At 45.3% G+C, this 22,844-nt stretch overlaps 1 protein-coding gene across 11 annotated transcripts in view; it reads left to right on the forward strand.

Annotated features, from left to right (window-relative positions):
* The window catches only part of PDE4DIP (phosphodiesterase 4D interacting protein), a 107,962-nt gene that overhangs the window by 15,757 nt on the left and 69,361 nt on the right, over nucleotides 1-22,844 (forward strand). For 6 of the 11 annotated variants that reach the window (XM_083507002.1, XM_083507008.1, XM_083506999.1 and 3 more), the window contains 4 exons: nucleotides 4,067-4,305; nucleotides 5,519-5,629; nucleotides 20,302-20,378; nucleotides 22,147-22,255. In XM_083507002.1, coding sequence (XP_083363128.1) covers nucleotides 4,067-4,305; nucleotides 5,519-5,629; nucleotides 20,302-20,378; nucleotides 22,147-22,255 — 536 coding nt within the window. Of the gene's footprint in view, nucleotides 1-4,066; nucleotides 4,306-5,087; nucleotides 5,630-20,301; nucleotides 20,379-22,146; nucleotides 22,256-22,844 lie in introns of those variants that run through there. The other 5 variants (XM_083507007.1, XM_083506998.1, XM_083507006.1 and 2 more) reach the window with 2 other exon arrangements.

Below are 22,844 nucleotides of genomic sequence, written 5' to 3' on the forward strand. Positions count from 1 at the left end.
CTCAGTCTCTTTTTTCCTTCCTTTATTTTCTCCAGAATTTTATCCTTTTTTTCATTTTGAATTTTTTTCTTAATTGCATTCTGCTGTATCAAAAACCCTCTCATGACTGCTTTACTTGCGTCCCAGATTACTCTTTTTTCAACTGTGGTGTTCAAATTTATCTCAAAATAGTCTCTCAAGTTCTTTTGAGCCTTTTTAGTCACTTCTTCATTCCTAAACAAAGTGTCATTCATCCTCCATCTAAAGGAACCAATTGGTATTAGTTTCATTTCCATCTTCACTGCATTGTGGTCGGAGCAGGTTTTAGGACAAATTTCCACTTTTCTAGTCTTCGGAGCCAGCCCCCTAGTTACCCAAATTTGGTCGATTCTTGTCCATGTCATTTTGGCCTCAGAATAGAAAGTTCCTTCTCTTCCCATGGGGTTCTTAGTTCTCCAAATATCAACTAAGTCCATATTGTCAGTCATATCAAAGAACGTCTTTGGTAGTCTACCATCTTTTGTTACTACCTGTCTCTGTGCCTTGTCCATATTAGTAGACACTACTCCATTCATGTCTCCCATCAAAATCATATTATAGTCCAAATAGTCCATCAGAATCTCGTGTAGCTTCTTAAAAAATTCCGATTTCCCCTCATTTGGTGCATAAATACCTAATATCAAAAATTTCTCTCCTTGTGATTGAATTTCAATTGCAACAAATCTTCCTTGATCATCTTTAAATAAGAATTTCGGTGATAGGCTCCCCTTTGCATAAAGTACTACTCCTCTTTTCTTTACTTTATCTGATGAGATAAATTCATGTCCTAATCTTTTATTACTTAGAATCTTCCTATGTAGCTTTATCACATGTGTTTCTTGTAAACAAATCAAGTCCAATTGTTCTTTTTTAATAAATGAAAGACTCTCCGTCTCTTTTCCGGGGAGTTGAGTCCATTCACATTCCAGCTTAATACTTGCAAAGCCATGATGTAGTTACTCTGCTACTCCTCCTTCAGCACCCAGTACTTGTTTTAATTCTGGCAATGGTGTCGGTTTCCCTCTTTTTGGTGAACTTCTGTCCAAAGCTCCTGGCTCTTTTCCAAGTTCTTTCTGCAGATCTTCTCTGTGGTCTCTCAAAAACTTGTCTTTTTCCTCCACTGATCTTATTTTTATCTTCCTTCCTTTAAAGCTAAAGGATAAACCTTGAGGGAATTCCCACCTGAAGATAATTTTGTTCCTTCTCAGAAGGGCAAGCAAATCTCCAAAATTGGACCTAAGATCCAAAAGATGTTTCGGTATATCTTTAAAGATTTCCACTCTTGACTGCAGAATTATCAAAGGAGTCTGAAAGTGCAATCCCAAAATTTTATCTCTCTCTTCCTTAGATCGGAGAGTAATCAGACAATCTCTTATTTTGATCTTCTTTCCTCCTCTTCCCAGTCTGAAGGCCCTCACGATTTTAAAATCTTCTTTCAAATCCGACTTCCAAAACTCTGCAAATTCCTGTGTCAAAAAGTCTATCAAACTGCCCTTCTCCAATTCGGGTACTGCTCTAATCCTTAAATTCGTCTGTTTTTCTTTTAATTCAATCATAGAAAGCATCAATTTCTGTTCCTTAATTTGCCTCTCCAAATCTGGGACTTTCTCTGTTTCCAATTGGGTTGTCTTGAATTCCACGGCATCAGCTATCTTCTTGGCTTCCTCTGCTGTCTGTTGGGTCAAAATTGATTCCTGCAGCAGTTTCTGAATAGATTTCGTGTTGGTGTTCACCTTTTGTCCCAAACTGTTTAAACTTTCTGTATTTAGGTCAATTTTAGTAGTTGCTGCATCTACCTTCGATTTTGTCTCATCGACTATCACCTTTGTCTCTTCGACCCTTTTATTTGTCTCTTCAGCCCTTTTATTAAGTTTCTCCAAAGATTCATTAATCTTGGCCAAAGCAGCCACCAGAGTATCTTCTGATGACATTCCACTAGGTTTAGGTTGTGATGGTACAGTCACTGATGAAGTAGGAAGGCCAGCAATCTTCACGCCCAGATCTTCCCAGACCTTGTTGTTTTGTCTGGGAATTGTGAATCTACTTTTTCTCTCCCATCTGCCATAACACTTAAACAATAGAGAAGCCAAGGTCAGTCCCAGCTACGCAGTTTGTCTTCACAAGTGGAAAATTCCCCTGGTAACAATTTAGCAGTATCAAAATCTCTCTCTAGGGGGAAACAGTTGCAATAGTCCAGAAAAAACTCTTTTAAACTCAGTCAATAAACAATTCCAATTTTTGTTACTTTACAGTTACTTTCCCTCTTTCTTGGCAACAGCAGAGGAAGCTGGCCACAATGTATCTCTCTTACTGAACTAACTGTCAGCAAGTCTCCTGTTCGCAATCAAAGCTCAGTTCAAAGCACGGCAGTCTTTGTCTGTTGGCAGCCGTTCCCAAGTTTAGAGCGGTGGATTTTAAAGTTTTTTCCCTCTCTCTTGCAGATATATACAGTCCACAACTTCCCCCCTCCTGCCCCTACTTCCTGGGGGGGGGGTACAATATTTTGGTGTTAGAAATTTAGTCCTTTCCAATCAATTTCTCCAGGCTTTAGCTTGCTTTCTCTTTGCTTTGATCTGTTTACAGAAGCGGGAGGTGGACTTCCTGTTTAAACCTTCTCCGCTTCGGTATCAAATTAAGTCTCTTTTGTATTTCCAAATTTCCCCTACTCATGGGTAATTACTTTAGTAGTCAAATTTTCACAAGAAGAAGTCAGCGCTCTCCGGTAACGGCTGTGCGGCTTCACTCTGGGGGAGAAGCAGTCATTCACAGTACCGCGCCGCTCACCTGCTTCGCTCCGGAACCCATAGATGATTCCCTGTGAATTTGGGGGGCTTCACCCGCCTGTGATTTTTGGAGGGTCTCCACTTTCGCCGTAGCGGCAAGACCCGATTCCCCCAAGGCAAATCCCTCCTAGTCAGAAGGATTCCGCCATTACCGATGGCGCTAAACCCGGAAGCCTGCCATCTATGGCTTCCTATAAGACAGCACATCCCAGCCGACGAGGAGAATAAACTGCTCCTCAAAGGGAGCTTTTACTTCATTATAGGAATGAGGGTTTTGAGGAACATGCAACATATTGTAGGAAAAGCATTCCAGGCCAGTGGACCACTCTGTGGAACAGGCCATCCCTAAAAAGGCCCTGTAGCTCCTTTCCTGCCTCCCTGTCTCTATAGGAGTATAAGGAGAACATGCTTGCAGGATGAATCAAGTGATCTAAGATCCTTTTCCAGCAGTGGCCAACCAAATGATTTTGGGAATTGGACCAGGATGGCATGATGACAGCAGTCCTGCCCCCCCCCCCCAGCTGGAATTCCCTGGTACATGGACACCAAACTTGGTGGCTTTAGCCAGGATCACAATTGACCTCTGTGCATTTGTCAGCCTCAGTGTCTAGTAAATTTTAAAGCCATTTTGTGGCAGCAGATCCCATAAATTACTAATGCATTATGTAAAAAAGAAACAAATGACTTTGTTTTGTCAGCCCTTAATCTGATTCTATTTCTTTGGGAAACTCAAGAGTTCTACAGATACTTTTTTCACCTTATCAACAGACATACTTTTCATGAATCTCTATCATGTTCCCCATTAGTTATATTTCTCCCTGATGACCCTCAGCACCACCACTTAAAGGGAAGGTGGTGTGTGTCTTGGATCATATCTACTGCCATTTTCCATACCTTGCTCAGTGCTCTGCTGTCTCCATCCTCCATTCCTACGAGTTCTTTCTTTGTTTTCCTGTCTTTGTAATGCAAGTGTGAAACAAATGTTGGCTCCTTCTCATGGCAGCAGGTTCAGGGGACTCTTTGTTGGCAGATGCCCAGCCATGCCAACCCTTGACCCTACTCCCGTGTAACCCCTGCCTTGGCCAGAAAGTACCTTCCGTTTTAAATAGACTGCATGAGAGAGGAACTTGCAGGAGAATGCGCTTCTGATCTCCTGGCTTTCTAGTGCCAGTGCTCTAGGGTTTTGTCTGGTGTTGTGATGACGTTTTGCTGTGACGCAGAGATCCCCATGGTCTGAATGCACCTCTCTCCTTGCTGCTCCCCAGCCTTTGTTGATGCCACGCAGCAGAGATGCCAGATCCAGCCACAGATCTTGAGCTTCTTCAACACGGGTCCTTTGCTGCAGACGCCCAGCACCGAGGACTTGGATGTGGCTTGCTCCATGGTGCCGGTGCAGCCCAAAGTTCTGAGTGGCTTGGAGACAGCCCTTGTCGAGAGCCGCCTCCCAGGAGCCTTTGACGAGAGCACCACAGCACAGACCCAAACGCTGAGGGATTTTGAAAAGGTAAGCAGTCTGGAAGCATGGCCCCCAAACAGTCAAACCACATATTGTCCCTGAGTCCGCTGGAAATTCCCTGTCCTGGGACTGAAACAGCAAGACTAAAAATCCCTCTCCCCTCCAGGTAGAAGTGCTTTTGTTTTGAAGATATTGCATTTTTCCAGCACTGATTAATGGGACGATGGGATTCTTATGCAACAAGCAGAATCTATTGTGATTTGAGCTATCCTGTGAAATACATCACAGTCCTTTCCCAAATGTACAATCCTCCTGCAAATTTCTAATAGAATGTCTGCCAAGTTTGCAGAGAGGTCAGCATGGTTTGACTGCCAGGTGGGGAGAAGTATAGCAGCAGCCTAGAGGAAGCTTTAATAATTTCTGCCCCCCACCCCATACCTTGTGGAATGAATCTTAACCTGGAAGGGTGGAACAATACTGGTGTATCTGAGTGGGAACCAAGGAATTGCAGATTTTCTGGCTCTTCAGGCCTCACTACTGCTCACCTGACAGTTTATATTAGTTGCTGGGCCACTGAAATACTGGCAAGGTTTGCAAGCCTGGTCACAGGCCTTGTTTGGAGGTCCACCTGAGCCTTGGAAATTTTAGGGCTCACTAGGCCCATGAAGGGAAGGGAGCGGAGAGTTCTTTCCTTTCCTCAGATGCAGGATTATGTGATGGAACCAGATCTCCAGTGGCATTTGAGGGGGTTCTCCTCTCCTTCCCCGCCGTGCTGTGCCTTGATCATGTTACTCATCCCACACCTGGCCCAGGCACAATCTCTCTGTCTCCCTCTGCAGCGAGTGGGGCTGCCCTAGCCGCCCTGTTTCCCTCGGAGCTGCTAATCTTCTGCAGTTGGCGAGGGACGGTTGCAGATCCCTCCACAGCCTGTCTCAGATTACACCACTTGCGAAGGGGTTCTTGCAGGATGAGCGCCTGCCAAGGATTCCTCAAATACCTCCTGGAGGTAAAAAAAGAAATGGAGCTGCACTCTGCCCCAGAGTTGAGCAGCAGCCCCAGAGCTGAAAGGCAGCTGACGCCCAGAGCTTTGAGCTCATCCCAATGTCTCCATAGGCATCCCAGGCCTTGTGGCTGTAGCCCATTTCTCTGGGCTTCCCCTCTTTTCTCGGCTTCACAATGTTACTGCAGTAAAAGGGGTGAGAGGAGATTTCCACCCCATGGATCGCCCACCATGTCTAATGGCTACCGTACTCTGTCTCAGCACCTCAATGACTTGAAGAAGGAGAACTTCAGCCTCAAGCTGCGCATCTACTTCTTGGAGGAGCGCATGCAGCAGAAGTATGAGGCCAGCGGGGAGGACGTCCACAGACGGGTGAGCAAACAGCCCTGCAGGGCCTGGGGACTGCAGAGTCTGAGCTCGTTTGGCCCTGGAGGCAGAGCTGGGCAAGAGTTTTCTATACTACTCAACTGAAGAAAAGTCACTTCATGGAGCTGACGATGCTTCAGTGCGTTGGGCTGCTGCCTGGGCTGGCAGTTCTGCCATGGTGTCACTTAGAAGTTGGGCTCTGGCTGGAGTCTGTCCTTCGGACAGGAGTCGTCTGGGGTTCACTGCTAGTTATCACTGCCTGGAGGAGGGTTTTGAAATATGGGGGGTGTGGGGAGCCTCGTGGAAAACACGAGAAGAGGTGAGAAATTTGCACGTACCCTCCAGAGATAGCCATTGAACCTGCAGAGTTTGTGTTTTTTCACTTTGGGAACAAACTGCAGCACTGAGTATAATAGCCTTTTATGTTCTTCTTGGTAATTCAATCAGACAACTTTGTTAATGTGCACCAAACTTAGAATTCTGAAAACATGAGCATTGGAGAATAAAACACTGTGTGACAACAGAACAGAATGTATAGCATCGAAATATAAAAATGCAGTATCTGGGCAATTGAAACTCATCTTGTGAGGATAATAGTTGCAAGCAAATGGGTTTCTCTAAAAGATTTGTTTGTGGAAGGTGCTTGATTTATGGATTTGATTTTGGGGGGTTCCTGGCTAATGGGTCAATTCCGCCTGCATGAGCGGATGCTGAAAGAAAGTTTGGACATTGGAATGTATCCAAAGGAGAGGAAAGTGTGACTTTTGGTTGTTGGTCAGAAATATCAGAGGAGGAAGGATGTGAAGGGTCTGCTGCTGCCGCTTTGGGGAAGGGGATGCTGCCGTACGGAGAAGTACTGCTACTTGTCACCCATATATTTGTAAATCAGCAAGTGTTTCAAAAATTATATCTGTTTCCTTTTTTAAAAAAAAAATTATTGCATTTTCAATTTTTGTAATCACAATATCCATACATACATCAATAAACTCAAACCTCGTTCTTACCAGAGCATCGACCTCCTCCCACCCCTCTTCTGGACTTCAATATATATTTACTTTAATCTAGCATTTCTATAACCACTTTTTTACCTTCTCTAATTTTTATATTTCCCCTTGTTAAATGTAAATCAGTTCCTTATATTGTCATTACAAAACATTTCAACTCAAAGCTACAAACGTTTTCAGATGTTTACAATATTCTTTCATATATAATATAAATTTGCTCCAATCCTTTTGAAACAGTTCGTCGTGCTGATTCCGGATCTTCCCTGTCAGCTTTGCTAACTCAACATATTCCACCATCTTACTCCGCCATTCTTCCAATGTTGGAATCTCCTGTGATTTCCATTTCTGAGCCAAAAGTATCCTTGCGGCCATTGTGGCATACATAAAAGTATTCACATCTTAAAAAAAAAAAAAATCATCTCCAATTAGACCTAGCAAAAATAACTCTGTTTTTTTACTGAAATTATATTTAAAGATCTTTTTTAATTCATTGTAAATTATGTCCCAATAAGTTTTCACCTCAGTACACGTCCACCACATATGGAGGAAATTCCTCTCCTTCTCCTTACATTTCCAACAATTTCTATCTTGATTTCTATACATTTTTGCAAGTTTCGCTGGTGTCATGTACCATCGATACATCATCTTCAATAAGTTTTTTTTGAGTGACATACATGCTGTAAATTTAATTGTTTTGGTCCATAATTTTCCCCATTTTTCAAAATCAATATTATGTCCCAGATCCTGGGCCCATTTAATCATAACACTTTTTTCCTCCTCATCCTTTGTGTGTAATAGCTTATACATTTTTGACAATATTTTCCTTTTACTACTCAGCATTTCAGTCTCTATTTTTGATTTTGTGCTACCAAACCCAGTTCTTTTGCTATCTTCTCTGAATACATCCTGCAATTGGTGATACTGCAACCAATCAGTTAGTTTTTCTTTCAGTTCTTCAAATGGCTTTACCTTTAGTTTATTATCCACTTCGATTAACAGGTCTTCGTATGTTGCCCATTCACTTCCCACGTTTTTCTTTTTTACGGCAAAGGCTTACAATGGAGAAAGCCATCACAGAGTTTTGCATTCTAACAATGTTTTGTATCTACTCCAAACCTCATATAATGATTCCCTAATAGGTAAAGGTAAAGGGACCCCTGGCCATTAGGTCCAGTCATGGCCAACTCTGGGGTTGCAGCGCTCATCTCGCTTTAATGGCCGAGGGAGCCGGCGTACAGCTTCCAGGTCATGTGGCCAGGAGGACTAAGCCGCTTCTGGCGAACCAGAGCAGCGCACGGAAACGCCGTTTACCTTCCCGCCAGAGCGGGACTACTTGCACTTTGACGTGCTTTCATACTGCTAGGTTGGCAGCAGCTGGGACCGAGCAACGGGAGCTCACCCCGTCGCGGGGATTCGAACTGCCGACCTTCTGATTGGCAAGTCCCAGGCTCTGTGGTTTAACCCACAGCACCAATAGTGTGATTTAAAAAACCTCTATGTATTTTAACCTTAGGTAAATGTAAAGGTACCCCTGCCTGTACGGGCCAGTCCTGCCAGACTCTAGGGTTGTGCGCTCATCTCACTCTAGAGGCCGGGAGCCAGCGCTGTCCGCAGACACTTCCGGGTCACGTGGCCAGCGTGACAAAGCTGCATCTGGTGAGCCAGCGCAGCACACACGGAACGCCGTTTACCTTCCCGCCAGTAAGCGGTCCCTATTTATCTACTTGCACCCGGGGGTGCTTTCGAACTGCTAGGTTGGCAGGCGCTGGGACCGAGCAACGAGAGCGCACCCCGCCACGGGGATTCGAACCGCCGACCATGCAATCGGCAAGTCTTAGGCGCTGAGGTTTTACCCACAGCGCCACCCGCGTCCCTTATCGTACCACAAATACGCGTCAAATCCCTCTAAATCCAATACATCTGTATTATCCAATGTTATCCAATCTCTCAACCAGCAAAAACAAGATGCCTCATAATAAACTTTTAGGTCCATTTCCAGTACTTTCCCCCAACCCTGTAAACTTCTCTACTACTCAGAGAAGAGGGGAATATGCAACAATATTTTTAAACTGTGGTTTTCAAACTGTGTTTGAAGGAAGACTCATAGGCGCCGACTCCATGGGGCCTGAGGGGGCCCGAGCCCCCTCAAAAATTTGTTTGGGGGGGCTCAGCCCCCCCAATAATCTCGGGCGGCGGTGGGCGCGTCCGCGGCTTTTATAGGGCGCCCGGCGCGCACCAGCTCGATAACGGGCACCGGTGCGGCGGGGGGCGCCGGGCCGGGGGAGGGGGGCGGCCGGCCTGTCTCCTTGGCAACCCCATTGAGCACCGCCGGCTCCCCCGGGAGGGCCATCCCCCCGCGCCGCCGATCGCCAACACCGCCGACGCTGTGGCTGCCCGAGCCCGACCTGGAGCCCGAGCCTGAGCCCGAGCCCAAGCCCGTCAGTCAGTCAGGAAGGAAGGAAGGAAGGAAGGAGAAATGGGGAGGGAGACGAGGGAGGAAAATTGCGCGCAGGGTGAAGAAAGGAGAAGGGCGAACGAGACGAGCTTCCAACCCAAAAAAGGGCTGGAAGACTGGGAGGATGAAGGATCGGGAAAGAAAGCGACGCCTTCCCCGCCCGCGACGTCGCCCGCTTGTCATTGGCAGCGCAGCGGGCGCCCAGAGGGGCTGGGCACCGGCGCAGGGCCGCTCCACAGCCGCGGAGGACAGCTGCGCGGCTAGCAAGGTGCGCCGCGTAGAGCGCGGCCCTTGTGTGGCCCGGTGGCCAGGCAAGCTCGGGCGGGGACCCCCATGCGAATCTAAGACGGGAGAAGAGGGCAGAGCAAAGGGGGTCCCTTCCCCAACCTCCGGCTCTGAGACTTCCCTGTGCCCCAGAAAAGCGAAAGGATTTTCTCTTCTTCTTTTTTTATAAATATTTTATTAAGTTTTCAAATACAAAGTTAGAAACATACACTGAAGAAAAAAGTAAAAGAACAAGAAAAAGAAAAAAAGAAAAAGAAGAAAAGAAAAGAAAACCAACCATTCAACACATTTTTTATATAACTAACTGGACTTCCTTGCATCTCCCTTACCCTGCATTCTTTATAATAAAGATATCAGCAAATTATTACCTTGTTTCGTACCTTATTTTGTACTTTTCAAATACTATACCTCTAAATTTAACATACTTTTCATCAGTTACTTATATCTTAAATTAAACATAGTATTACCTTAGATTTTGACCTTTTCTTACTTAAAATATAATTTCCTGTTTCCCAAATCTAATTGCTGAAGCTATAGTTTCCGAATCGTGTAAATTTTTAACATTCATACAACTTATATTGTTTTTGTAAATAGTCCTTAAATTTTTTCCAGTCCTCTTCCGTTGTTTCTTCTCCCAAATCTCGGATTCTGCCAGTCATTTCAGCCAGTTCCATGTAGTCCATCAATTGCGTCTGCCACTCTTCCAGTGTGGGCAAATCTTGTGTCTTCCAATATTTTGAGATAAGTATTCTTGCTGCTGTAGTTGCATACATAAAGAAAGTTCTATCCTTCTTTAACACTTTCTGGCCAACAATGCCCAAGAGGAAGGCCTCTGGTTTCTTGGGAAAGGTATACTTAAATACCTTTTTTAACTCATTATAGATCATTTCCCAGAAGGACTTCACTTTTGGACAAGTCCACCAGAGGTGAAAGAATGTCCCTTCAGCCTCCTTACATTTCCAACATTTATTATCAGACAGGTGATATATTTTTGCAAGCTTGACTGGGGTCATGTACCACCTATAAATCATTTTCATAATATTTTCCTTCAAGGCATTACATGCCGTGAATTTCATTCCGGTGGTCCATAACCTTTCCCAGTCCTCAAACATGATGTTATACCCAATATCCTGAGCCCATTTTATCATGGCTGATTTGACTGTCTCATCCTGAGTGATTTTCTCTTCAACCTGCCCTCCATCCTCTTGCAGAAAACTCTTTGCCTGCCCTGCCCGTATCTCGTTTTTGCTTTTTAATTCCACACACGCACCCTTTGGACTTCGTGGCAATCGGGCGCACGGGTGCGTTTCCTAAGAGAGTGAGGACCCCCGCCTCCTCCCCACCTGCTCCCTCGCCAGCCAGCCGCGCGCCCTAGCCGGAGAGCCCCGGCCATCCCCGTCGCGCAATCGGCTGGATCTCCCTTCAGCAGGCCGTGCTCACAACTCGGCCCAGGGACCCCCAGCAGCGGATCTCCGGCCCAGCTGAAGAATCCGGCAACAAGCCCCCTCCTCCCCAATCGCTCCGCCGAAATACGCTCCAAAACCCCCCAGATAGGCCGCCGGCCGCCAAGTCTCGTGGCGCCCTGAGCGAGGGTCTCTCCCCAACACCGCCACCTCGAACTGCGTTCTCCCGGCTACCCGAGCGAACCAGCGGCAGGACCCCGGTATGGGCCCCCCCAATATTTTTTATAAGTCGGCGCCCCTGGGAAGACTTGGTGGTTCTCTGAAGTTTGCCAGGGTTTTCTCAGAGTGAGTGTCAGAAATGGTGGGAAGCTTATCTGAAAAGCAGCTTGCTGACCACTATCAACCTTCTTTTGCAATGTGCAGCTGCAGGAGAATGTGATGACTTTCTAGTGCACACGCTCCATTTGTTTGGTGTGGCGGCAAGGGCCAGGGAGCCTTGCCAGTGCTCCGGGTTAACCAAGGGTGTACCCTAGCCTACAACATACCCCCAATCTTCTACTTAAACCTAAGATTGAAACCTACGACACTTAAACCTAAGATGGCATTCACGGTGCTCTACTAGTTCTAGTCCCAACAGGGGTGCAATGAGGACCAGAGCTTGGGGCCAGAATCTGCCTGGCACCTGGCCTCTGGACCCCCACAAGGAGGACAAGTCTCACCAGGGCGGAGGAGGCTGGTTTTCACAGCATCCTTTCTCTCATTTCAGTTTTTTAAGTATCTTACAGCAAGGAGGCAGTTAGCTAGGCACATACATGGTGACAGATACGCAGGGACTTTGGAAAACAAAGCCAGCTATGGAGGTCAAATTCCAATGTCAAAATGGAGCTAACATTTTGAAAATATGCTTAATGGCACTCTTTAAGAGGCCCAGGTAGCACCTGTTGTGATTCATGAAGCAGTAAATAGAAATACAAGTAGAATGTCTTATTAAGAGCAGGGCTGTAGCTAGGGGGTGGTGAGGTGGGCCCCTGCCAGGGGTGCAGGCGAGCCCCCCCCCAAAAAAAACCACCTAGAAATATGTCCATAAATATACCTAAAAATATAAATATCAATTATTGCCTGATAAGAAAAGGTTTTAAATAGAGGGTGAATTGAATGGGTGGGGGTGGGGGTTAGAGGAGAGGCGGAAAGAAGAGTTAATTTGTCAGTGTGAGAGCCAGTGTGGTGTAGTGGTTAAGAGCGGTAGTCACGTAATCTGGGAAACCGGATTCACGTCTCCGCTCCTCCACATGCAGCTGCTGGGTGACCTTGGGCTAGTCACACTTCTGTGAAGTCTCTCAGCCCCACTCACCTCACAGAGTGTTTGTTGTGGGGGAGGAAGGGAAAGGAGATTGTTAGCCGCTTGGAGACTCCTGAAGGGGAGTGAAAGGTGGGATATCAAATCCAAACTCTTCTTCTTCTTCAGTGACTGGGGAGGGGCCCAATCTGTGCGGTTCTGCCAGGGGCGCAAGATCACCCAGCTATGACTCTGACTAAGAGACTTACCAAGGCAAAGTGGAAGGGGAGACAGGATATTGCCTGGTTTTTTCCTATATTGACGCAGATTGATAGGTGCCAGTTATGGTCCCTTCGTGTATGACAATTAATTTAAGTGAAATGTTGACAGCTGACTGCTGGACTTATAGTATAATTCCCCATCTTTAAGAAAAGTGGCTGGGATAGCTGCCCACATGCTGACCCAGTAAGTTTTTTTGATGTCCCCTCAACACAATGTTGTTCAGCATGGATTGAAGAGAAACAGGTTCTATCCCCATGAAAGCTGACTTTCACAAGGGACATAGCACAATTGACCCCTCTTTTGTTTTTTAATTATCTTATTTATAAAAACCTGCATGTCACATGTGTTGGTCTTTCATCTGCCTTTGACTCCATTGACTGACCGCATCTCTGGGGGGAAAACTATCAGTTACTTCATTTGACTGCTGCTTCTTATACAACAACTGTACTTTAAAGTTGATATTAAAATTGGAAGTGGCCTCGTCTTTCAGACTCAATATTTACATCGAGAGATGCAAAAAAAGGTTGGGCCAACTGATGATGATGATCCACTTATTTCTCCAGTAATATCATGCCAGGATATTTCTGCTGAATATGAAAATGAACTTAGGATTCCTTCTCTGTTATCACACCGCATGTGGCAGTTCATTTGAATGAACATGCTGGGAGTCTGGACAGCAAGTCTTGTTCCCCTGATTCTTTAAGATATTGCAGCCCTGGCCCAGGACTGGGATTCCACAATACAGTTAGGCAATTTAAGACCCTGGACCTAAAGATTTTGCAGGGCCCCCAGTGCCAGCCCAGTCATAAGGATGGCTGAAGGGGCCACCTCAGGTGTCAGAATCCACAGGGTGGTGTCCCCGCAGGTGCCCCAGCCAGGGTCCTGCAGTGGCTTCTTCCGGTGAGATCTCATGGCCATAGGCAGCACCTCCCTGTTTCGCCTCAAGCAGCAAAATGGGATGGACGGGCTGCCCTGAGGGCTCTCCCTTTAGACAGTCATGTGAATTCCTTTGGTTCCCAAGCACACAATTAGCATTCCTCTTCTTCCCCAGTTCACTGCAATTTCATGCTTCAGAACGACTTCTACATAGCTAAAAATAAAAAATAGTATCATTATCTTAACCAGAAGGTTCCCAGGGTGGCACACAATGAATTAAAATACAATACAGCAATATTACATAAAAATAATTAACATCACAGCAGTCCAGCTTCAAAAGAAGCCAGTTTTTAAACCAACCACCTCCATGGCCTGATGGAAGAAAGGCATCTTTGCCTGACATCTAAAAACAGTGAACACGTTCAGTAGTCTCATCTCCAGTGGGAGGGAGTTCCAGTGAGCAAACCAAGAAGAACCCCAACAGGTGAGGAAGAGCCAGCCCACAGCAGAGCTGCTCCCCTCCTCAGCTCAATCAGCCCCTCCTCCCCTCCTCAGCGCAATCGACGGCCTGGGTTATGGAGGTGGGCGAGGCTCATGCCACTGCCTAGGATTGAAGGCCACCTCAAGGATAGTACCACATACAATACAGACCCCAATTTGACCAGCAGTGCATGCGAGTGGAGGGCTGTGGGACCTGTGCCATGGCTTCTTGTACTCCTCGGGTTCCCAGGAGTGTGTTTACTTGGGGCTTTTGTTCATTGCCAGGACCAGCAAGACTAGCAGGGCTCAGGCTGCCCACCCTGCCCAGGAAGAATCAGCCCGGACTCTGCAGGAGAAGGAGCTCTGCCTCACTATCCTTTTAAAGTGTTTGGAGACTCTTAGAGATAAGGAGATGTCCAGATTATATATCTGGACTTGAAAAAGGCTTTTGACAAAGTCTCTCATCAAAGGCTCCTGAGAAAACCAGCAGTCATGAAATAAAAGGACATGAATGTGGATATGGTGAGGAGTTATGAGTGCCATTTTTTTGGCTCTGAAAGGTTGCTAAAGTCCACCCCTCCTGATCAGGAACAAAATAGAGAGGTAAAAGTGGTCAGTAAATCATTTGTGCTGAGTTGAGTAGCATCTTTCAGCTCCCATGAGCACAAATGTGGGTGCACACATGCTGCCTCCCATAAGTAGCAGAATATGCCACAAATGTGCTTTACCCACAGGGTCACATAGATGTGCATTGTGGGGATGGGTGGTATAAACATCTGTCCACCACCTGGCTGTGTATCCATAGCCCTGTGTGAAAGGAGGGGAGGGGCTGGCCAGAGCTCCATGGCAGAAGGCCTGTTCTGCTTGCAATGTCCTCGGGTCCACCAGGCCTCCATCATCTCTGGTTAGAACAATCTCAGGGGGAGAGTCTGGAAGAGACCCGAGGTGCTCGTGAGCTACCACCAACCAGAGCAGAAAATACTAGGCTTGATGGACCCATCTTCTGACTTTGTACAAACACATTCATACTAAGAACTTGGAGCTAAGAGGTTTACAGTCAGTGCACTGCAAGAGAAATGTCACCCTGGTGTTGACAGGTGTCCTCAAAATTGTGAAAAGCAAGTGCAGGCAGCTGACATGTCACAGAACTGCCAGCCAATAGCTTCTTCTCAGAGAGGGAAGTTATAAATAGCCTGGTTACTGGGGGAAATGATTGCAAGGTTTGTTCTGCTTCTTGCTGTGGGAGGGAGAACAAGTGAGGCAGCAGAACTGGCAGGGCCTTATCAGACAGGGTGGCTTTGCAGCAGGAAAAGAGAGGGGAGAACCTGATGTGCCAATTTTAGTTTGTCAAACATTTGCCAACTGCTCCCTTGCTGTACCAGACCCGTCACAAACTCACATCACAAACTGGGAAACAGTTCAGTCAGTAAGGAGTGGCACATCTAGCAAACTAGAGAGGTGCCCTAAATATTGGACGCAGCATTCTGCTCGGTTTAGATCTCCTGGCTTTCGAGAGCTGATGCCAAGCCCCAGGCAGCTGTTTATGCCAGCCAGGGAACATTGCTGGAGAAAGTAAATTGCAGTTGCTTGAAAAGCACTCCCAACTTTCTCTCTGACTGGAAAAATGGAGGCTGTGGCACTAGGAGAGTAGAGCACACCATATGGGGAAACTAGTAATGGCTGGAAAGGTGACATTTGAGCCATCAGCTTCCTAACCCAGGGGCCATCCACACAGAAGTCCCCTTTATTTGTGGTGCATCGCTGGACTGGCATTTTTTGCCAACGCCACTGCTGCTCATAGGACACATGCAGCGGAACATGCCTGGGCTTCCTTTTGTGCCATGTTTCTAGGAACAGGTCCAGGCTGTAAAGCTCTGTGTCCAAGCACCTCCCCCCCCCCCCGCCGCCAGTGCTTTCCCCACAAAAACCACTCTTTATTGCTGAATCAGAGCAAATGGCAACCCATGGAAAAACTCCCATGGATGTTTGCTCTGATTCAGCAGTAAAGAGCAGGTTTTCCTGGGGAAAACAGTGGAGGACAAAAAAAGCGCTTAGAAATGGACTGAGAAAGTGTGGGCCTTTGTCTAGAAAGCCCAGGACAATAGATTTGTGCAGATGCACCCTGTGTCTCCCTTGTTTATAACACTGTTGCATGCCACTGCAATATGCAATGAAAAGTGTCAGGGTCTTAAGTAATGCACACGAAATCAAGTGGGTGGTGACTGAAAGGTCACTTAAAAAAAAAATCATTTCCCTGCATGTGCTCCTCCACGTCTGCGCAGACTAATCATGCAAGTTAATAAAGAGTGTGATCTCCCCATTGACTGACTAATTCCCCAGAAATGACCTGTGGGAGAAATATTCTGTCTACCAAGGACCCTTTTACTCCGCCTCGCCATTTTGGGGGAACCAGGCTCTTGATCTCAATTTATGTTGATGGAAAAGAAAGACTTGGTTAGATCCCCAGCGGTTGGGGTGGGGTGAGAAGCCCCACCAAGATTTATTGGGGCAAAAGGCTCCTTGGCATGTGTTGGGATTAATATACCACCACAATCATGTTCCTACCACAGCCACAAATTTAATTCCTCCACCAAAAAAATGAAATGCGAAGGTTTGGGAGGAAGGCACAAGTGCAGGTGAACACAACCAGAAGCAGCGTCCACAAAACATGCAAAATATGACCATCAGGAAAGTAAAATGGAGGATAAAACTTCATTCCTATAGATTCCAGCTCTTTGAAGTTAAAAGTCAAGGAAGGTAAAGGGCACCAAATTGATTCTGCAAGATTGGAACTATTTCTGTGGTAATAGTAACAATTGCACATCACTGGTTCGCATGAAAATCCACAGAGAAAGAGAAATGCAGCCAGTAAAAAGAAATTGGCACAAAAGAAGTACAAAAAACAATGGAATAAATGAGCAAAAGTGGCCCTACAATGGTACCTCAGGTTACATATGCTTCAGGTTACATACGCTTCAGGTTACACACTCCACTAACCCAGAAATAGTGCTTCAGGTTAAGAACTTTGCTTCAGGATGAGAACAGAAATCGTGCTCTGGCGGCACGGCAGCAGCAGGAGGCCCCATTAGCTAAAGTGGTGCTTCAGGTTAAGAACAGTTTCAGGTTAAGAACGGACCTCCGGAACAAATTAAGTACTTAACCTGAGGTACCACTGTATTATTATTGTTTGGGCTGTCGGTCTTCAAGTGCTTCATGAGCAGGCAGGAAACAATAGTACCAGGAAAAGTGTGGGTTGAACCTGAGGGCACCAGACAAGTCAGAAGATGGCTGTTGAGCATGTGGGCGAGGGATCCAATTGTGGATGGGCAGCTCAGATTCTCTGTCCGAAGCAGATGATCTGTGTCCTCTAAAGCAGGCAACTGAAGTCGGGACATTCTGTTCCAGGAGAGGCAAGCATCACATGGGTCTGCTGGCTTCTGGCCATGCTATTCACAGGCTACTGAATAATACAACTTCTGCTCCTTGGCTTAAATTGGCACAAGGGGAATACAAAAGTGGCAAGTGACGCGGAGTTTCATGGAGCAGCTTGTGTGGGGATTTGTGGGCAGTTGTGCTGGTGCTTTACCTGCTTGACAGCTGGAACCCCCAGTGGAGCTGCCTGCCATGCCATATTTGCACAAAGAGCAATTTTATGTGACCACAGTGACATGGTGAATGGAGAGGTGGCAGGGACCCATGTTGGGTTGAGCATGGGATGAAGCAGTCATGTGCTCTTTGTCAGGATGTATCCAGGGGGCAACCTCTTGAACCCCTCCCTGGATTCAGAAAATCTCACTACTGGCCAGCTGCCAATCTCCTCTTCTTGGGCGCTGGTTCTTGGTGGATTTTTTCTTGGTTAGGGATTTTATAAGCAGAGGCTGCATGGCCAACTCTCAGGGATGTTTTGGGGGGTGACTTTCCTGTCTTGGCAATAGGCTGGGCTCCACGACCTTGTTGGTATGCACTGTGTGTGTGTGTGTGTGTGTGTGTGTGTGTGTGTGTGTGTGTACAGTGCCAGATTTATGTATAAACTAAACAAGCTCTAGCTTAGGGCCCCACTCTCTTGGGGCCCACCAAAAAATTTAAAGGAAAAAAAACCTGGATGTACATTTCCAAAATATAAGATAAAAAACAAATAAAATAAAACCTACATACAGCAACAGTGTTTTGTGTTGTGTAGGCTCCTATATGTTATGTGCAAATGGCTTGAGATACCTATGAGGTCCATAAATTACCATATAGCATATATTCAACACAAAAAACAGCGACAATTTGTTGTTGACAAAGGACAGCTGGACATATAAAGGGCCCCATTACCTTCAGTAGCTGAGGGCCTCATCAAATCTAAATCCGGCCGTGTGTGTGTGTCTATCTGTACTTTATAATCTCCTTTATATTCTTGCAAACTAAGAGTGGGCTCAAGTCCATGAACATTTCTGCCATCATAAATTTGTTAGTCTTTAACATGCTATATAGGACTCTTTGTTGTTTTTACTTGGAAACTCAGGAATTTATTTTGAGTACTGGGACTTAATGGAGCACAATAATCCACTCCTGCTTAGCCAAAGCTTTCTTTATTGGACCAGAGGCGGAGGCATGTTGTTGATTCTGTTGACAGTAAAAATAAAAATAAAAGGGGTAGTCCTTTTAATTCAAATGGGAATCTAGATTCCGCCCCCAAGCCAGATAGTTAGGTCATGCAGCTTCTCTTCTTTAAAACACTTTGGGGCAATTTTTGATGGCATTCTTTCCTTCCCATTTTGAGAGCGGAAAGTGCAACCAGACTGGCACATGCCACTCCAGTCTCCACAAGCGGTGCAAGATTCCAGGGATTCTGGGCAGGGTTGTGTTTCAAGGCACAGCAGAGATGAGTGTCTTTAAGAAGTATGGTTTAATTGACACAACTTTACACCTAGAGCCTTCAGTGTTGCCCCTCTCATAGCTTCATCCAGCTTGGGTCTAAAGCAGCCTCCAGCCATGGTCCCTGGTCTCTGGGCGCAGCCTCCCCCAGCCAATGCTGCATATGAGTTCTTCTTCTCCCTGTTCCCCCCACCAACCCATAACAATACAAATAGACAGCAAAGCAATTGTGCAAGTTTCAACTTTACTAAGATGATTTCTAAAAGCTTCAAAAAGTGGGTTAAGGTAGATAACCTAAGGAGGGGTTTTAGAAACCACTGCACTGTCTCTTCCTGCTTGCTTTTTTCTTTCTCGCCCCACCCCACTCCCCACTCCTTTTGACACCATCTCATAGTTGCTTGTTCTCCTCAAGTTCAACTTCACCAGAAGCTGATGGAGCTGCCTGAAGAGGTAGAATTTTAAAGATAAAAAATAGTTTGTTGTGACAGCGATTTGATCAGTCTGGAGCTGCTGCTGCTGCTGCTGCTTCTTGTCTTCAGACCTCTCCACATGCAATGCCCTGACCAAAGCTGCATGTTGGCTAATCTTAAGGTGGGGAGGAGGGGCTACACAAAAGAGCTGAATGGCTTCAAAATGCCCAAGTCAAGGCGGAGGAGGAGGTCACAGTGGCCATGGTTAAGTGGACACAAGACTTTGGATATTCAATAGCCATGCCACAGTGGGAAAATTTGTGGGGGAAATCATTGGAAATTGGAAATTTACAAATTGTTATGTCTTAAGAGAGAATTTTCTAAAAATGCAACACCTATGGTATCTAACACCTTGGAAACTGTCGAAGATGTACAAAAGTGTCCCAAGCAACTGCTGGAGGTGTGGAAACACTTTCTATCACATGTGGTGGCTGTGTAAGAAAATCCAGGCATTTTGGGAGAGTATCCACTTAGAACTACAAAAAATGATAAATATTTCCTTTATGAGAAAACCAGAAGCTTATCTTCTGGGGATTACAGATTTGGATATTCCACAAAAAATGAAAGGTATTTTTTTATATGCCACAGTGGCAGCAAGAGTTCTTATCACTACAAAATGGAAGAGTGATGAAATCCCCTCCATTCATGAATGGATCCAAAAGCTAACAGAATATGCAGAGTTAGACAGTCTATCAGAAAAAATAAAGAACAACCCAAATCAGGAATTTGTCTCAAAATGGGAAGTCTTCAAAGCAACTATAACAGTTTAAACTCTGTCGCAGCATTTGAATAACTTCGGTAGTAGCTTTAAGAAAGATATGAGACTTAAGATAAACCAATAATTAGTTAATCTATGATAAAAGTGTGTATTGGCAACAAATAATATATAATTGAAATAAGGAATAGACGGGAGGTCAGGTCTGTAGTTCAAGGACCACTTTTTGCTTTATTGGTTTGTAATTAATATTGTCTTTATCACTGTTTTTATTTGCATTTTTGTTTTGTTTTTTTCCTTTTTTGGTGTATCAACAACAACAACATGCCCACCCAGTTAGGCTCCTGATAGAGCACCAGAGTATTGCAACTGCAATAGTTTGTGGAGATTTCTCTATGTTTATATTTCACCATGTCTTCAAAAAAGGGAAGCTCTTTGTGTGCTGCTACCAGGTACCTCAGTATTTGAAGTCAAAAGGAGACAGACCTGCTTCAAGACTGGAATACTGGTGCAGCAGGAGAGATCCACAGCTGAGCAGATTATGATCCTTCATGCCTGTTTGTACCTTTCAGAACATCGAGCTGAAGGTGGAAGTGGAAAGCCTGAAGCAAGAGCTCCAGGAGAAGCAACAAAGCTTGGACCAAGCCCGGTAAGAGGTGGTACAGATGGATCTGCAGAGCCCGGTTCACACACATCCCGCCCTTAGGAATGCACACATGTGTGTGTTTGTGTGTGTGTATTTGTGCATTTACACAAAGAGAGTTTACTGGGCCCTTCAGTTTATCTCCTGCACTACACCAAGGTCGCAATCCTGTGTTCACATTTGAGTTCCCATTGAAAAGAAAATCCAGATCTGGATTTTCTTTAATTTAGCATGCAAACCAAGTTTCTTGCTTTGTCACTAAGGGTGGATCTAAACATGGGGGTGAAAATGCTATTAAAAAGTCAGAAATCAGATTGTTTCAACAAAAGAAAAAAATCTCTATGGAAAATTGTGTTTTAAAATTTCCTGCTCTCTGGTGCCATCTGGTGTTGCATGTTTATAGCACATTCAAATGGCTGCTTCTTTACTAATGCGGCTGAGTCCCAAGATGCCCTGTTATTGCTCATGTAGAGCTAAACAGTCAGAGTCAGATGCCTCAGGTATTCAGAATGTTGCCATTTCTATTGAATCCCAAGGCAACTGGGAGAAGGTTTCTTTGGACTGGGTTCAACTAAATAGTTGTGTTAGCATGGCAGGGCTTCCCTGCTCTGCTCCCCCTGGCCCCCTCCCCCCAAATCAGCTTTGCGGGGAGAAGAGGGTAAATCTTTCCCCCTCCTGGTAAGCAGCCTTAGTGCAACATTGAATTCCACCTTTTCAATAAGACATAAGCTCTGGGGACAATTTTCATTTTAAATGCATTTCTTACTATCGTTGACATATACACAACAGACAAGCATAGTCAACAACTTACATTGTGGTTTATTCCTAGAGGGGGATCCATAGGAAAAATACAAATCTTGTAAGGTACAATGAGACATGTATATTCATTTCTTAAGTTCTCTCGTCCAGTCTCTGGGGACAGTTTGCAGTCACTAGGATGAAAGCCTTTGATTATGTCTCTGGGTGAAACAAGCAAGCTCTGGGACTCCATTGCTTCTCTTCGCAAGGCTGGGGAGCAGAGGGAGCAACTGAACCCTAAAAACATGCTTTCTGGGGGTTGCTCTGTTCTGTTTGAGTTGGCATTGGTGCCCTGGAGTTTGACTAAATAGGTCTAAGATAAATGCACTTTCTGTTCAAAAGCACACTTTCTTTTACCAAGCTGCAGAAGAACTTTGGGTTGGATCCAGATTTAGTCATACTTTAAAGTGGACTCATGTTTGATTTCTTCCAAGCATTAATGTACGAGGAACGCTTGTGTTCCAAACTATGCTGCCACAACTTTTGGTGACATTGCTTCATTGAGCTTGGTGGATGGATCCTACTCTGTAAGCTTGTGTTAGGTTTGCATGGAAGTAAAACTCAGTGAAATAAATGTCATTTTCCTCTGTGTATCTGTGGTTAGGATTGGGCTATAACCCCAAATTGACAGGTTCCTCAACCCTGGCCTAAGGAGTTTTAAGTATGTGCAAAAACGTTTGTCTCTCGCTTTGAGCGCACCAAGTTCCCTTGGGCTGGGCTTGTCCATCAAGCCTCGTGTTGTCTCTGCTCTGCCTGCCGGTTGCTCTCTAGGTTCTCAGGCAGAGGCCACTTCCAGCCCTGCTGCTTGGCACCCATTTCACGGAAGGTGCCAGTGAGGATCTGAACCTTGCTCTTTCTGCAGGCAAAGCCGTCAGTCTCCACAGAGCCATGGCTCCTCCTTTTCTTGTTAGTATTCCTTCTGCCGTGTACCAGGGGTGTTTTTTTCTATCTTGCCAACTAGTGCTATGAATTTCAGGGCAGCAGCTGGGAACCTGGGCAGTCAGAATGAGGCTAAGATCTCTCACCAGCAACAGAATGAACATGCCTATGAGATCCTGGAGAAGAAAATCCACCTTCTGCAGGAGGTGAGGAAATTCCCTTACAGGGATTTATGTGTGTGTGTTTTGCTGACCATTTTAGTAGGGCACAATCATGAGATCCTGCAAACACAAAAAGTATAATAGAAATAGATTCACCCCAGAAGGGTCAGTATTCAGGTAAAGAAATGACATTCTGGAATGACTGTTACAGTTATGCTATATTATACTTATGTTTTTTACGTTTTGTTTGCGTTTGTTTTGTTTTTCTTTTCATTCTTTGTGTATTCAGTAGAAATGTTTGTATTCTTTGTTTCATTCGTATTTGCATAATAATTCAATAAAAAAATTCCAAAAGCTTAAATCTTATAATGAGCTCTGTTTAGATTAGCCACTCAAGTCTGTTTAAAGATAATTAGCATGTAGAGCAAGCTAAGCTCTTGGACAGCATTTTACAAAGCCTCACTGAGGGTAACTATCCTGGAAATAGACAGTTGGGAAATGAGGAAGTTCAGTTCTAGTGTTGGGTATCAGTTTATTCAGGTGTGAGATTTGGGAGTTCCATGGCTCTCACTTGTGGATTCTGTTCACCCTTGCTCCAAGAAGTGCTCCCATCAAAGGGAGCTTATATGCCCCC

Source organism: Podarcis liolepis (assembly GCF_965112155.1).
Source record: "Podarcis liolepis genome assembly, chromosome: 6".
Taxonomy (NCBI): Eukaryota; Metazoa; Chordata; class Lepidosauria; order Squamata; family Lacertidae; genus Podarcis; species Podarcis liolepis.